The following is a 13,947-nucleotide window of genomic DNA, read 5'->3' on the forward strand; positions in this document are numbered from 1 at the left end:
TCCCAGGCAGCCTCTTAGCCACTCTAAGCTGGCAGCAGGAACACAGATAACCTATGAGAGTAACTTCAAAATCAGTCTTCTATGTGCAAGGGAGACTTCCTTCACCACATTCTGCTTCATCAATGAGACTCTACAACATGAAAGTCTCTTGCAGATTCTCATAGGCAGATACATAAAACATAAGATGTGCCCACTGTTGGCTCAACTGCCTACTACAGCTCAGCTAGCAGGGAAATACATACAAGTTTCAACTAAGAACCATTTAGGGAGGGAAGGCAGTGAAAAGAAAAACTAAAGCTTGGCTTGTTGTTTTGTATTCAGCAGCACATCTAACCTTGAAGCTGTCAGATTTTATCATGAATAATGCACCATGACAACATTCCACGTGATCCTTGTAGGACAGATTATGTCCTCATGGGCAGAGAAGGCAAAGCAGCGTGGTCCCATTCCCAGAGAGGAACATACCATGACATGGCCATCAAGAAGGAATGTTCATGCCACTGTGCTTCTACCTCCAGAGCTGCAGGGGTTCCAAGAAATACCACCAAGACCTAAGAAAGAGCCGAGTGTGTACCCAGATGCCACGCCAAGGAGAAAAGGCATCACCATGAAATCACATTTTATGCTGTGAATGAGAGGGAAGTACATCAGATGCCAACAAGCTTTTGCATCGGTGCACAAAGCTAAAATCTCAAGTAGGTGTCGCTTGACTCACTGCATGCACCCTTAGCACCCATGAAAAATGCCAACACTTAGACCTGCAGACACAAATAGGCAATGCTCAAAGTCACCATTGGATATGATCTCTGCCTTTAACTTACAAAACTGTAAATTCTCCTGTAAACAGGAAGGAAAGCTAAAACTATGCAACAAACGTAAATAAATGACATTGTGTTCACATTCTCATCCTCTGCTGTTTCCATCTTAATGTATAGCCCATCTCCCAATTTTTAAGTTTTTACTTAAAATAAAAGAAAGCAGATATACAAGCTTATACTCTTCTAAGAACAATGCTCAAGATTAAAATTGAAATAAAACAAGTGCTAATTTCTTAATCAGCACTATTTTTTAGATTAAAATAGACTAATTTTTTAGATAACATTGTGGAACGTTTTCCTGACACCTCCCAGTCTAGAGTGTTCATATGTTCTCTACCTCACTGTCATGTAAATAAGAGTTCCAGAAGTCAGAAACTTCCTAGCTAAGTTTTGTCCTCAACTGTCTACAAAGCTCAGTCTTCCACAGTAGGATACAAAATGCTCTAGACCCAGTGGAGGTGGGAGGCAAATTGGTAGAGTGGCCAGAGCACACAGCTGGTCCTCCCTCTCAGCAGCTTCCATGACTTCGATGGAAAACAATGATAGTGACACTTCCTCCCACAGTGGTCATGTGATGTAATCAGGCAACGGATGGGAACATGCCCAGGATGGAACAAACCTGCAAAGGGGTCGTATGCATTCACCCAAAGAGCAGAGATCTCAAGAAATTTTATTTTTCACAAATGCAGATGTCCAAACATCTCTTCATCTATTGAGGAAATCCCAACATTGTTATGTACACGCACAATGTTTACACACAAAGTCAACGTTGTTATAAAGCACTTTAGGGGGATGGGAGGTTGGGGAGGGATAACATTGGGAGAAATGCCTGATGTAGGTGAAGCAGGGATGGAGACAGCAAACTACCATGGCAAATATGCACCTGTGCAACAATCCTGCCAGATCTGCACATGTAGCCTGGAACTTAAAGCACAATTGAAAAAAGAAAAAAAAATCCAAGTTCCTTCACAAAAATAAAAAAATGCACTTTCAAAGAGTCAAATTCTGAAGTCCATGGGGTCAGAAAATAGTCTGTCTCAGTTCTGAGAGAGACCAATCTGTCTTCTGCATTTGTTTTCCCTGGGCCTTTGAATATAGGGTGGTGCCTGCCCACATTAAACACAGATCTTCCCTACCAGTCCACGCACACTCACACTAATCTCCACGGAAATACCCTCAGAAAAACACCCAAAATACTGCTTTACCGGGTTTCAAAGTATTCCTTAATCCAATCAAGTTGACACCTAAAATTAAGCCCACAAGTCCACCCCTTGTCAGGTTGGCACCTATATGCATGTTCTTAAACTATACCTAATTTCCAAATAAACACAATAACAAGGTAATAGACTCACCTGCCATGATGTAACTAACATGATGCAACAAAAAACTCACTAAATCCTTTCCCCAGAATTTGATTTTTCGAATTTCAGCATGTGGGATTTTAATCTTTCAGGATCGTCATGTTTCAGGATTTCAGATGTTATGGATTTTAGACTTTAGGGATTTGATTTTTAGGGATTTAACTTGAGGAGATTTCAACATTCAGGATGATGGCATTCAGAATTGTGTCTTTTGGGAGTATGACTGGCACCAGAGTAGCAGCTATCCAATAAAATAAACGTATTATAAAAAGAGGAAACATAAAATGCCATTTCTTTTACTTGGTTGTACTATCTCTTCTTTTCTTCTTTCCAGGAGAATGTATCATTCTGTAAATTAAGGGCAGAGATCATAACCAATGGTGACTCTGAGCAGCTCCCATTTGTGTTTGCAGGTCTAAGTGTTGGCATTTTTCATAGGTACTAAGGATGTCGTGAGTCTCGTGACACATACTTGAGATTTGGGCTGTTGATTTGGGTTTTAATCAATAGATTTTGTTAGTATGCCAGGACAAGGTGATATTGTAAGCAGATCTCACAGGAAAGGGAGGGAGAGCTCTACAGAGCAGAGGCAAGAACACTCCAAAGTCCCGGTGGGCAGGGAGGGAGGGAAGTACCTGTTCAGGGGAGCTCCAGGTGGAAATTGCACCTGTGGTCATGTTTGCTTTTTTTCTCTGCAGACATTATAAAGTGACAGTTTTCCTGGACCTGTCTCTCTGAGCCGATTTCAATTGCAGTCCACTTTTTAAGTCACAACACAAAACGATACAGGCTGCCAAGAGAAGCATTTATGTTCCATGGGCCCCCAAATAGCATCCACCTCCCGTTGACTCTGGCAGTCCTGAAGATATAAAAATGGGCAATTCTATTCAATCTTGTTTTCTTCTTTCTACACTGGAATGAAACACAGGGAAAAGTAATCTGTGGGGCTTTGCTGTGTTCAGTCACATTGACGGTTCTGTAGCAGGGATTCTGGTTCTAACTGCCAGGCTCCTGGAGTTCACTCAGACATCAAACCCTCTGGGAGGTGTAAGGGCAGGTCCCTTGTGAAGGAAATGGGTATCAGGCTGGGTAATTTGCACACCATCACTGAAGAGGAACTGTGGATACAGAAATCTTGCTCAAGACATAATTCAGAAAAAGGGACATTATGGTAATTTAGACAAAAGCTGTTCTCACCCTAGAGTGTTTTTATGCTTGGCCACTGCTGAGACCATTTTTCTTTCAATGCCTGTCATTGTATATAAATGTTTATTGTACTAGAACTGTGTCATAATAAAGAGGGGTGGAGACAAAGGATTGAAAAAGTAATACAATGCTGGCTACTTTCACTCCAAGAAGGAAATTCTAAACAAGCAGAGTGAGGCCAGCTGCACTATATATCACATTGATACAAGTCACTGAAATGCTGAGTTCCCAAAATTGTGTTCCTTCCTCTTCACAATCTCTCCTTGCTCGCATTGGAAGTGGACGTGGGCATGGTCACTGCTGGACATGGGACGTGAGCAGCCGGGGGGTATGATGGGGCACAAACGGGTGCAGGAACAACTGGAACCGTAACCACACGGAAACTCATTGCCCACGCCCTCCTTTTCTCTGCCCCGTCCACATCAGAGCTGGCACCATTATCTCCAGCACTGACTACAATTCCTCTCCCTGCAGGGCCCTGAGGTCTCAAACTTGCACCTCAGCTGACCATAAGCACAGGATAGGCATTAATGCAATGAATCTGATGAAACCTCTCAGAGAAGGATGCTGTGCAAAAACTATTAATATTCTTTTTCTCCCAAGCCCTTCCACCTTATGCAAGAATATAAAGAAATATTGGCCAGGTGCGGTGGCTCACGCCTGTAATCCCAGCACTTTGGGCGGCCGAGGTGGGTGGATCACGAGGTCAAGAGATCGAGACCATCCTGGTCAACATGGTGAAACCCCCGTCTCTACTAAAAATACAAAAAAATTAGCTGGGCACGGTGATGCGTGCCTGTAATCCCAGCTACTCAGGAGGCTGAGGCAGGAGAATTGCCTGAACCCAGGAGGCGGAGGTTGCGGTGAGCCGAGATCGCGCCATTGCACTCCAGCCTGGGTAACAAGAGCGAAACTCCGTCTCAAAAAAAAAGAAAGAAAGAAAGAAAAGAAAGAAATATTAATTTTACTTTCCTGGTGAGGGAGAAGTACCTAGAGAGGTAGAGCCCTGAGAAGGTTTTCCCACAAGGCATTAATGGGTAAATTTGCCAGCACTTTGATGAGATAAAACATGGAACTCTATATTCTGTGCCAACTGCTTCTTTCTTTAGAACACAAAGTCATTTTTATGAGTGAAACTAGAATGAAAGAGAGAAAAAACAACAACAACAACAAAAACCACGGGAGAGAAGGCTGACCTCTTGTTTCTCCTGGGAAACCTCTCAGATTCCAGCAGACCCCTTCCCCTGAGACAGAGCAGGTCTGCTGCACAGCTGCTCCTAACAGAAGATCAGCAAATCAAGCAAAAACTATTAAAAAAAAAAAACTCAACAATTCTTAAAATGTTTAATAGTCAACCTCAACTAACTATATGAGAGGAAATTGCATTCAAATCTTATTTGAACAAATCTCATAACAACAAATTGTCTACCTTTATGTCTTCCAAACTTTTCTAATGACTTAGTGATCGATTTATAACTTACTGATCACTGACAAGTCCAAGCACTGAGCCCTTTTGTGATCCATTTCAAACAATAGTCAGTTGCAAGCCTCTTTTCAAGCCTGACTTTGGGATGGTGGCTTGTGGTAACAGTGCCTTTTCTCCCTCTTCTCTTTGCTGGAATGCCCTGCCAGCTGCATCAGACCCTACCCTTCAGGACCCATCTAAACCACCTCCTCCTCCACTGCGCTGACTCTTCACCCACCCCAAGCTCTGGCAGAAGGCATTTCTCCCTCTTTGGGACTGCCTTGCCTTTATCTGAAGGAAGATAGTATGTATAGGTTTATTAGTCTGTGTATGACTCAGTTTCCCCTCCTGGACTGCATACTCCTTGAGATGCAGATCTTGAGGACAGCATTTGGTATGCCTTTATACATGGCATGTTTGCAGGTCTAAGTGTTGGCATTTTTCATAGGTGCTAAGATCATAGTGAGCCTCATGACACGTACTTGAGATTTGGGCATTGTTTGGATTTCTTATATGCCATTATTACTCAAAGTGTGACTCGAGGCTAGCAGCATGTGCATCATTTGGGAGATAATTGGAAATGGAGTCTCCCACCACACCCCAGTCCTACTTAATCAGAATCTGCATTTTAATCCTTTACCTACCCAGGTTATTCGCAGATACATCAACGTCTGAGAATTGCTGTTATGTACTTAATAGATATTTTTCACATATGCCCATTTCTATGCAACGATCTTCTCCTTCACCCACTCCCACCCTCCATCCTGGGCACTGCAGATGAGCTACCTATGGGTGGCAAGAGCACTTGCTCCTTGTTCACTCTAGCTTGCCATCCATAGCCTCCATGCATTCAGGCAGCAAGTCATTTATTAATTAATTCCTTCACACAACATTTACGGAGGGTCTGCCTCCCATACACCAGGCATTGTGCCTATTCCACAAGAACATTTACCTCTCAACACACTGAATCAGGTTTACGGGATTAGGAACAAGACAAGGGGAGCGGCATGTAAATTGTGTGTCCTGTGCCAAACGGGATGCTTGTCTGTTGCACAGATTTCTGGTGGATCAAAAAGAACACAGCCCATAGACTCAACCCCGCTTCCAGAGCTCTGCTGGCTGCCGCCCCCCAGGCCTGGCTCTCACTGGTAGAAGCTCTGCACCCATGTTTTCTCAAGCCTCAGGACACACCCCAATCACCGGGAGGGCTTGGGAAACACAGAATGCCGAGCCCACCCTGAAACTCCTGACGCAGTAAGTAGTGAGGTACCAACAAGAACAGAAACGGGCAGAAACACTAAAGAAAGACGCCTATATTCTTTAGGCTTTGCTGATGAGGGGTAACCTGTCAAACCCCATGCCCTTAGGTGTTGCAGAATGTTTGGAGAAAAGACTATAAAGAAGTGAGGCCTCCATTTAATGAAGCCCATTGAGAGAACCAAGTCTAGAAAGTTCACCAGGCCCTGAGCAGGGGCAGGGGACAAACTAGGGCCTGATTGTCCTGGTTTTTCACTTCTGCTGTAAGCTTTATGTGTTACAATGTCATTAAAGATAGAGAGACCATGACTCAACCCATGGCAAGAAAAATAAAGCTGTGCAGTAGTGGGGAGCTTCAAAGCTAGATGTAATTATCTCTCACAGACTAAAACCAGCAGGTGAGCCCTGGCCCCGGAATAACTCATTTCCTCCCTGCCTACAGCTGTGCCCAAGATGAAGCTGCCGATGCTGGGGTTGAGGGGTGCCTGCCCCTGCCTCCGACTTGCCTCCTCTCTCAGGCACCTCATCTTCCACCCAGTGTTATTATGAAATCAAGCAGCCTGAAAAAGGAGGACTAGGAGAATGTAAAGAGTTGCTCCTCTGTCTCCAATCCTTTCTCCCTTCCTCCCATGCCCCATCACTTTCTAAACCCAACTGCAATGTATCGGTAATGAGAATATGCAACAGTTATTTCCTAGAATAGGATTTTCTACCTCCTTTTGGAAATCACTCATCTTATTCCCTTGGTGCCCTGATTCCAACAGTCTATGACATATTCAATGACGATATAATATGGGCTAAGAAGGCTGAACACCCATACCTTAAGGCTGACCAGCTTCCAGAAAAATCCTTAAGTTCCATTTCCAGATCAATCCTGGATGTACCGAACTTGATCAACACTATGAGTTTCTATCAAGTTAGTAGGTGCCTAGAAAAATCTAGATGTCATTTGAAGCCCTTTCTCTTTCCCATACCCAGCAGAAATGGGTGTGAGATCTTGCAATGAGCATCTAAAGTTTTCAGGATTGCTCCCAGGACAACCACACCTGAAAGCTTTCCTTTGACTCAGTCTACCTTGTGCCCATTCGACCCCCATGTCAGCCCACATCCGCTTCCAGCCCAACTTCTATACTGGTGCCTCATTTTAATGGTTGCTTTTTTCTGGCCTTATGTTGTAACTTCTCCTTTTTATCTTGGATATTTTAGGCCAAGTATGTGGAAATTTGATGCACGTGACCCCCTTTGGCACAGTCCGATATTTCTCAAATCCCATTTTCTATCTCCAATTCTGAAAACTATGAAGTCAGAAAGCCCCATGAAGACTTATGTTTTCTGGCAACACAAGGGCAGATACCATGTCTGTCTTACTTTCCTATTGCCTCCCATATTACCTGGCACTTCATAGGTGTTCAACAAATATTTTTTCATGAACAAGTGAATTATAGATATATCGCACCATGGGCAGACAGGTGACAAGCTAATATAATTTTTATTGTGCAACTACTCTAAGTGTTTCTGGACAATCGATAAGGTTATATTTATAACCCAAAGGATTAATGTTCATAAAGTACTTTGAAATCCACAAAACCGTAATGCTGCAAAAGAGTCAACTATTCCCTGGCAGGGATGATCAGAGGAACAAAGGGTACAATTCACTTGGTATTTAAAGGGTAGATACAAGTAAGGAGGGAAAGAGAAATGGGTCACTATGAGAAAAAAAATCAGTAAACAAATTAAAACTCACCTTTATCATAATCGTCATCCTCAACTGCATCTTCTTGAAGTTTCTGAAGCTTTAATCTTAAAGATATTACCTATGTTGGTTTAAAGGGAAAAAAAATAAAAAATTACAATAGAATTCAAGCAAACACATGTGAAAACTAAGAACATTTAGAAAGTGATTTAAAACTGAACTTCTCTTTTTAAAAAACAAAATGCACATTGTTTTCAATGCCAGATGCATTAGTTTCTCCAAAAAAAAGCTGATATAAAGAAAAAGTGTAATTTGAGCATAACATCCACATAAAAAGTTAAAATGTTATTTTAAACAAAAATATCACACTGTGCCTTTATCTGCATGAAGAAATGTATAATGAGAAGGAATACAAATTTCCTGACCAAATGGTCTCTGTTCTAAAAATCACATTAAAATTATAAAGGTAAACACATCGAAATTGGAAGAAAAACCAAGAGAAAAGGTGCATGAACTTAAGCTCAGCAGGCTGTCCTGAAAGCTTGAGTAAGACTGACAGCAAAGCCCTCACAAAACCCTTCTGAGAAGCCCTAAGGCTCAAATATTTTACATTACAGAAAAGGGCACAGTCTTATTTAACCCACATGGAGACTCAGTGATCCAGTTACTTGTCTGAGTGTTACCAATGTACTGACTTAGCATCACTGATATGGTTTGGCTGTGTCCCCACTAGAATCTCATCTTGAATTGTGGCTCCCATAATTCCCACATGTTGTGGGAGGGATCCAGTAGGAGGTCATTGAATTATGGGGGTGGGCCTTTCCCATGCTGTTCTAATGATAGTGAATAAGTCTCATGAGATCTGATGGTTTTATAAAAGGGAGTTCCCTTGCACAAGCTCCCTCTTGCCTGCCACCATGTAAGACATGCCTTTCTCCTCTTTTGCCTTCCACCATGACTGTGAGGCCTCCCCCAAGCCATGTAGACCTGTGAGTTCATTAAACCTCTTTTTCTACACAAATTACCCAGACTTGGGTATGTCTTTATTAGTAGCATGAGAACTGAGTAATACAATCATTGTTCTTCTCAATGGGAGACCCAGAGATTTACTGACAATGAATTCTTGGCCTACCAATGAATGGATTTGGGCTTGCTCCCTAAAAAACACCTTCCTCCCATTCTTTGCCTCGCTCACACCTACATTTCCTTTGACCCTTAGCACAGGTGTTGTCTCCTTCAGTCTGTATTAAATGTCCCTCCTCTATACCACCACTGCGACCTGTTCTTGCTTCTATTCACAGACCCATTCAACAAATATTTACCAAGTGCCTCTTAGATATCAGGCCCTTTTCATATTGTGTTGGTGTACCAAAGATACATCATAAAATGCTTAGCCCTCTAGACTTATATTCTAGACAGAAACATAATACAGCTGACCCTTGAACAACACAGGGATTATGGGCACTGACTCCCTTCCCTACACAGTTGAAAATCTGTGTAAAACTTTTGACTTCCCCAAAACTTAACTACTAATAGCCTACTGTTGACAAGAGACCTTACCATAAACAGTTGATTAACATACACTTTGTTTGTTATAGGTATTGTATTCTGTATTCTTACAATAAAAGTAAACTGGAAAAAAGAAAATGTTATTTAAAAATCATTCAGAAAAAAATAAATTCAACATTGACTAGATAATGAAAAAAATCATAAGAAACAGAAAATAAATTTCCTATTCATAAGTGAAAGTGGATCATCATCAAAGTCTTCATCCTCATCATCTTCATCTTGAGTAGGCTGAGGAGGAGGAGGAAGAGGGGTTGGTCTTGGTGTCTCGGGGTGGCAGAGGTGGAAGAGAATCTACATATAAGTGACCCTTGCAGCTCAAACCAATGTGGTTCAAGGGTCAACTGTAACGTTCTTTTTTTTGGTTTTTTGGTTTGTTTGGTTTTTTTTAGACAAAGTCTCACTCTGGCACAGACTGGAGTGCAGTCACATGATCGCAGCTCACTGCAACCTCTGCCTCCCCAGTTAAGCGATTCTCCTGCCTCAGCTTCCCAAGTAGCTGGGACCACAGGCACCCACCACCACGCCCAGTTACTTTTTTATTTTTAGAAGAGACAGGGTTTCACCATGTTAACCAGGATGGTCTCGATCTCCTGACCTCATGATCCACCCGCCTCGGCCTCCCAAAGTGCTGGGATTACAGGCAAGAACCACCACACCCAGCCAGTCAACTGTAAGTTTTATGGCACCTTAGCAAGGGAGTAATACTATGAGAAAGGAAAAGGAAGAACCAAGTTAGGGAGATTAGGGATGCTGCTAGAGGTGGGGACTGCAATTTGAAACCTGATCTCCTTGAGATGGTGACATTTACGCAAAGATTTAAAAGCAGTAAGGGACTGAACCATGAGGCTGTCTGGGAGAAAAGCATTCCCACAGAGGAAGAACCAGTACAAAAGCTCATGCAGAAGTGTTTCTGGTAAGAAAGCAAGAAGTGAAAGTGAAATGAAAAGCAAATGGAAGCAAGATTGCCACTGTGTCTGGGGTGGATTGATAGAAGAGAAAACTGTAGTGAATGAGGTCAGAGAGGTAATGAGGATGGTGTCAAGAAGAGACATGAAGACCATTTTAAAGTTCTGATTTTACTCTGAAGTTCATGGAGTACCACTGGAGGGCTTGGGGTGGAAGAGCACATGATCTGACCTACGTTTTAAATAGTTTCACTATGGCTGCTGGTAGCAAGGGCAGAATAAGGGAGGCCAGGTAGGAGGCTATGGGAACATTCAGGAAGGAGACGCCGGGAGCTTGGATGATCGTGAGGATGGTGACAACAGTGAAGATGGTGAGATGTGATCTGATTCTGGGTATACTCAGAAGATGTCTGGTTAAACACAGAGCCAACGGGATTTGCTAACACATCACAGGTGGGGTCTGAGGGAGACACACTAGGATGATGCCAAGGTTTGTTTGGGTTTTTTTGTTTTTGGTTTTTTTCTGAGCCAGTGGAAGAATGGAGTACTGATTACACCAGGTTATACTGATCGTTCTGCTTTGTTTGGTTTTGTGGGTGCACCTCATCCAACCTTGAGCATCTGGAGGGAAGAATTTTGCATCCATGTATAAGATGCTAGTACTACCATGGAATATTATGCAGCCATCAAAAACAATGATTTTGTGTCCTTTGTAGGGACATGGATGAACCTGGAAACCATCATTCTCAGCAAACTGATACAAGAACAGAAAATCAAACACCGCAGGTTCTCACTCATAGGTGGGTGTTGAACAATGAGAACACATGGACACAGGGAGAGGAGCACTACACACTGGGGTCTGTTGGGGGAAATAGGGGAGGGACAGCCGGGGGTGGGGAGTTGGGAAGAGATAGCATGGGGAGAAATGCCAGATATAGGTGAAGGGGAGGAAGGCAGCAAATCACACTGCCACGTGTGTACCTATGCAACAATCTTGCGTGTTCTTCACATGTACCCCAAAACCTAAAATGTAATTTAAAAAAAGATGCTAATACTTACACTTACTTGATTCTCCACTGCTCTGGGCACATGGAAAGAGTACAAGTACCCTTCTCCTTGTTCTGCTGAAAGCGGGTATGAGTGGAAGTCATGGGGTTACCTCTAGGCTGAAGCATCTGATCGCTCTTGTAGGACTTCCTAACATTCTCCTCCTCATGTCAGTGACTAAGGGGGCCACAGATGGCGCAGGCTGGGTTCTTGAGTGATTCTATGGAGCAGAGCCCCCCCCAAAACCCTCTGTCGAACATGAAGCATACGAAAGAAACACAATTTTGTTGTGCTGAGCCTCTAATGTAGTGCATGTTACTAACCTATCCTAACAATCTCCAAAGCCTAGCACAAGACATTGTACTAGTAGTCACTGAAAAAATGCTTTCTGAATGAATGAAAGAATGAATGAACAATGATATTAATCTCTCTGTCCTTGAATTGCTCTATATTACAACTGGGAAGTTTACCAGTAACTTAGTCCTATATATTAGGGATAGAAGAAAGGCTGTGTGAATGGTTTGAGGGCCACATAAAGCTGTAGCATTACCGTCACCACACCCAAATGACAGTATCATTAAACATTTATTAGAACAGAAGCTGAAGAAATGCAGGAAACAGGGTTAGAAAAAATTCATTTATAGCCAAAGCCCACCCCACCATGACTGCCTCATCCAGTGATCTCCATAAGTCCCTGAATGGACTGGCCTGGGACATGTCTGAATGCCCATCTTTGCTGGAGGCACAGCCCCAGTGGCCATGCCTTGCACAGTGCCACCACCCTGCCTGTGGAATGTCCTGTAATGCCCTGCAGCCATCATCCTTCCTTTGTCACCAGTTTCTATGGTCTTAGGTGGAGCCTCTTGCAGGGCCCACTCCACTTCCCTCCTCTGCACGCCTGGTTACCAACTGCCTTTATCACCATCTTCTCAGTCCCACGCAACCCCTGGAAATCTCGCTGGGCAGCGATTTCTAAACAGTGTAAAATATACACAGTCGATTCTCCTTATTCATAGTACTGTAGTTATGTTCTATAAAATGTCTGTGAATACTGAATTAGGGAATAATGAAGCATTGCTCCTAGAAGAAATACAGGGTAGGTTCCCATGAGCCCCTGGTCACAACACATTCCTCAATCAATCAACACGTAACCTTGTTCTATGTGTGTTTCTGTTTAAAAACACCTTATTTAACATGTATTATTGATCCATGAGCATTGCACTCTGGCCAACAGCCTCTACCACATGCCTGAATGAAGTTTATGGAACACCCATGTCGTCTCCATTAGGCCCATCACAGCTTAGGAGCACTAGACAGCACTAGCACTGTGCTTGGGAGCCATTTGAAATGGCGAACTCACCAATAAAGAACACAAAATGTTAAAAAAAAAAAAAAAAAAAGATGGCATTAAATAGACCATGAAAAGGATACTAGTTTGCAGTATGAAAGAGAAGGCAGAATGTCATCTGATCTGACCTTGTTTGACCTAAGTAGAAAGCATGCACATCAGGTAACCCAAATTTTTTGCCACTCTGTGCAGGTTCAAAAATGACCACCAAGCATTGCGGCTCATGCCTGTAATCCCAGTACCTTGGGAGGCAGAGGCAAGAGGATTGCTTGAGGCCACAAGTTCAAGACTAGTCTGGGCAACATGGTGAGACCCCCATCTCTACCCAAAAAAAAAAATTAGCTGGGCATGGTGGCATGTGCCTGTAGTCTCAGCCACTAGGGAGGCTGAGGCAGGAGAATCGCTTGAGCCCAGGAGTTCAAGATTACTGTGAGTTATGATCACACCACTGCACCCCAGTCTGGATGACAGAGAGATACTCCATGTCTTAAAAAATAAAATTAAAATTAAAAATCACCATAAAAAGGGCTGTGAGTATTGATTTTGGAGTTAACAACAAATTTTAGCAAGTAGACGAGTTCACACATATAGAATCCACGAATACTGAGGAGCAACCATCTTTTAGAAGAAACTGAAACTTGCATTCCTGAGATTCTCATTTTTACTTAAGTAGAAGGGAAAGGAGGTTAAGGAATTAGAATATAATATCGAAAAGGGTACCAAACACTAGAAATCCTACTCTTTGAAAGGATCTTGGATATCCTTCACTCAACCTTCTGTCCTGTCCCAAGGACCTCAGCCACAACCCCAGTGAGCAATTCGAGGCCTCTGCCTAAACAGCATGGGAAAACAAGTCCCTGGGCAGCCCGCCTCATCACAGACAGCTCCCACTGTCAAGAGGTTCCTCCTCTGATTGAGGCAAACTCTGCTTTCCTGTAAGTCCTACCCCCTGGACTGAGTTATTTCTGTCATCCCCACTACTCTGTTAATGCCTCTCCCACACAACAGATACTCAAGTACAGTCTTGCATTACTTAATGACAGGGAGGCATTCTGAGAAACACATTATCAAGTAACTTCACTGTTGTGTGAACATCCTAGAGTGTGCTTACACAAATCTGGATGGTGTAGCAGCCCATTACACACCTAGGCTAGATGGAATAGTCTATTGCTCCTAGGCTACAAACCGAGGATGTGCAGCATGTGACTGTGCTGAATACTGTAAGCAAGTGTTACACAATGGTAAGTATTTGTGCATCTAAACAATCCTGAACATAGA

The 13,947-nt window shown here is 42.9% G+C and overlaps 1 protein-coding gene across 23 annotated transcripts in view; it reads right to left on the reverse strand.

Moving 5' to 3' along the window:
* Positions 1 to 13,947, reverse strand: part of DISC1 (DISC1 scaffold protein) — a 371,616-nt gene that overhangs the window by 305,233 nt on the left and 52,436 nt on the right. For all 23 annotated transcript variants that reach the window (XR_013530016.1, XR_013530020.1, XR_013530019.1 and 20 more), the window contains one exon: positions 7,852 to 7,921. Coding sequence is in view for 14 of the 23 variants with exons in the window: in XM_054248129.2 (XP_054104104.1) it covers positions 7,852 to 7,921 (70 nt within the window). In the remaining 9 variants the exon portion in view is untranslated. The remainder of the gene's footprint in view (positions 1 to 7,851; positions 7,922 to 13,947) is intronic.

Source organism: Callithrix jacchus, chromosome 19 (assembly GCF_049354715.1).
Source record: "Callithrix jacchus isolate 240 chromosome 19, calJac240_pri, whole genome shotgun sequence".
In the NCBI taxonomy this organism is placed as follows: domain Eukaryota; kingdom Metazoa; phylum Chordata; class Mammalia; order Primates; family Cebidae; genus Callithrix; species Callithrix jacchus.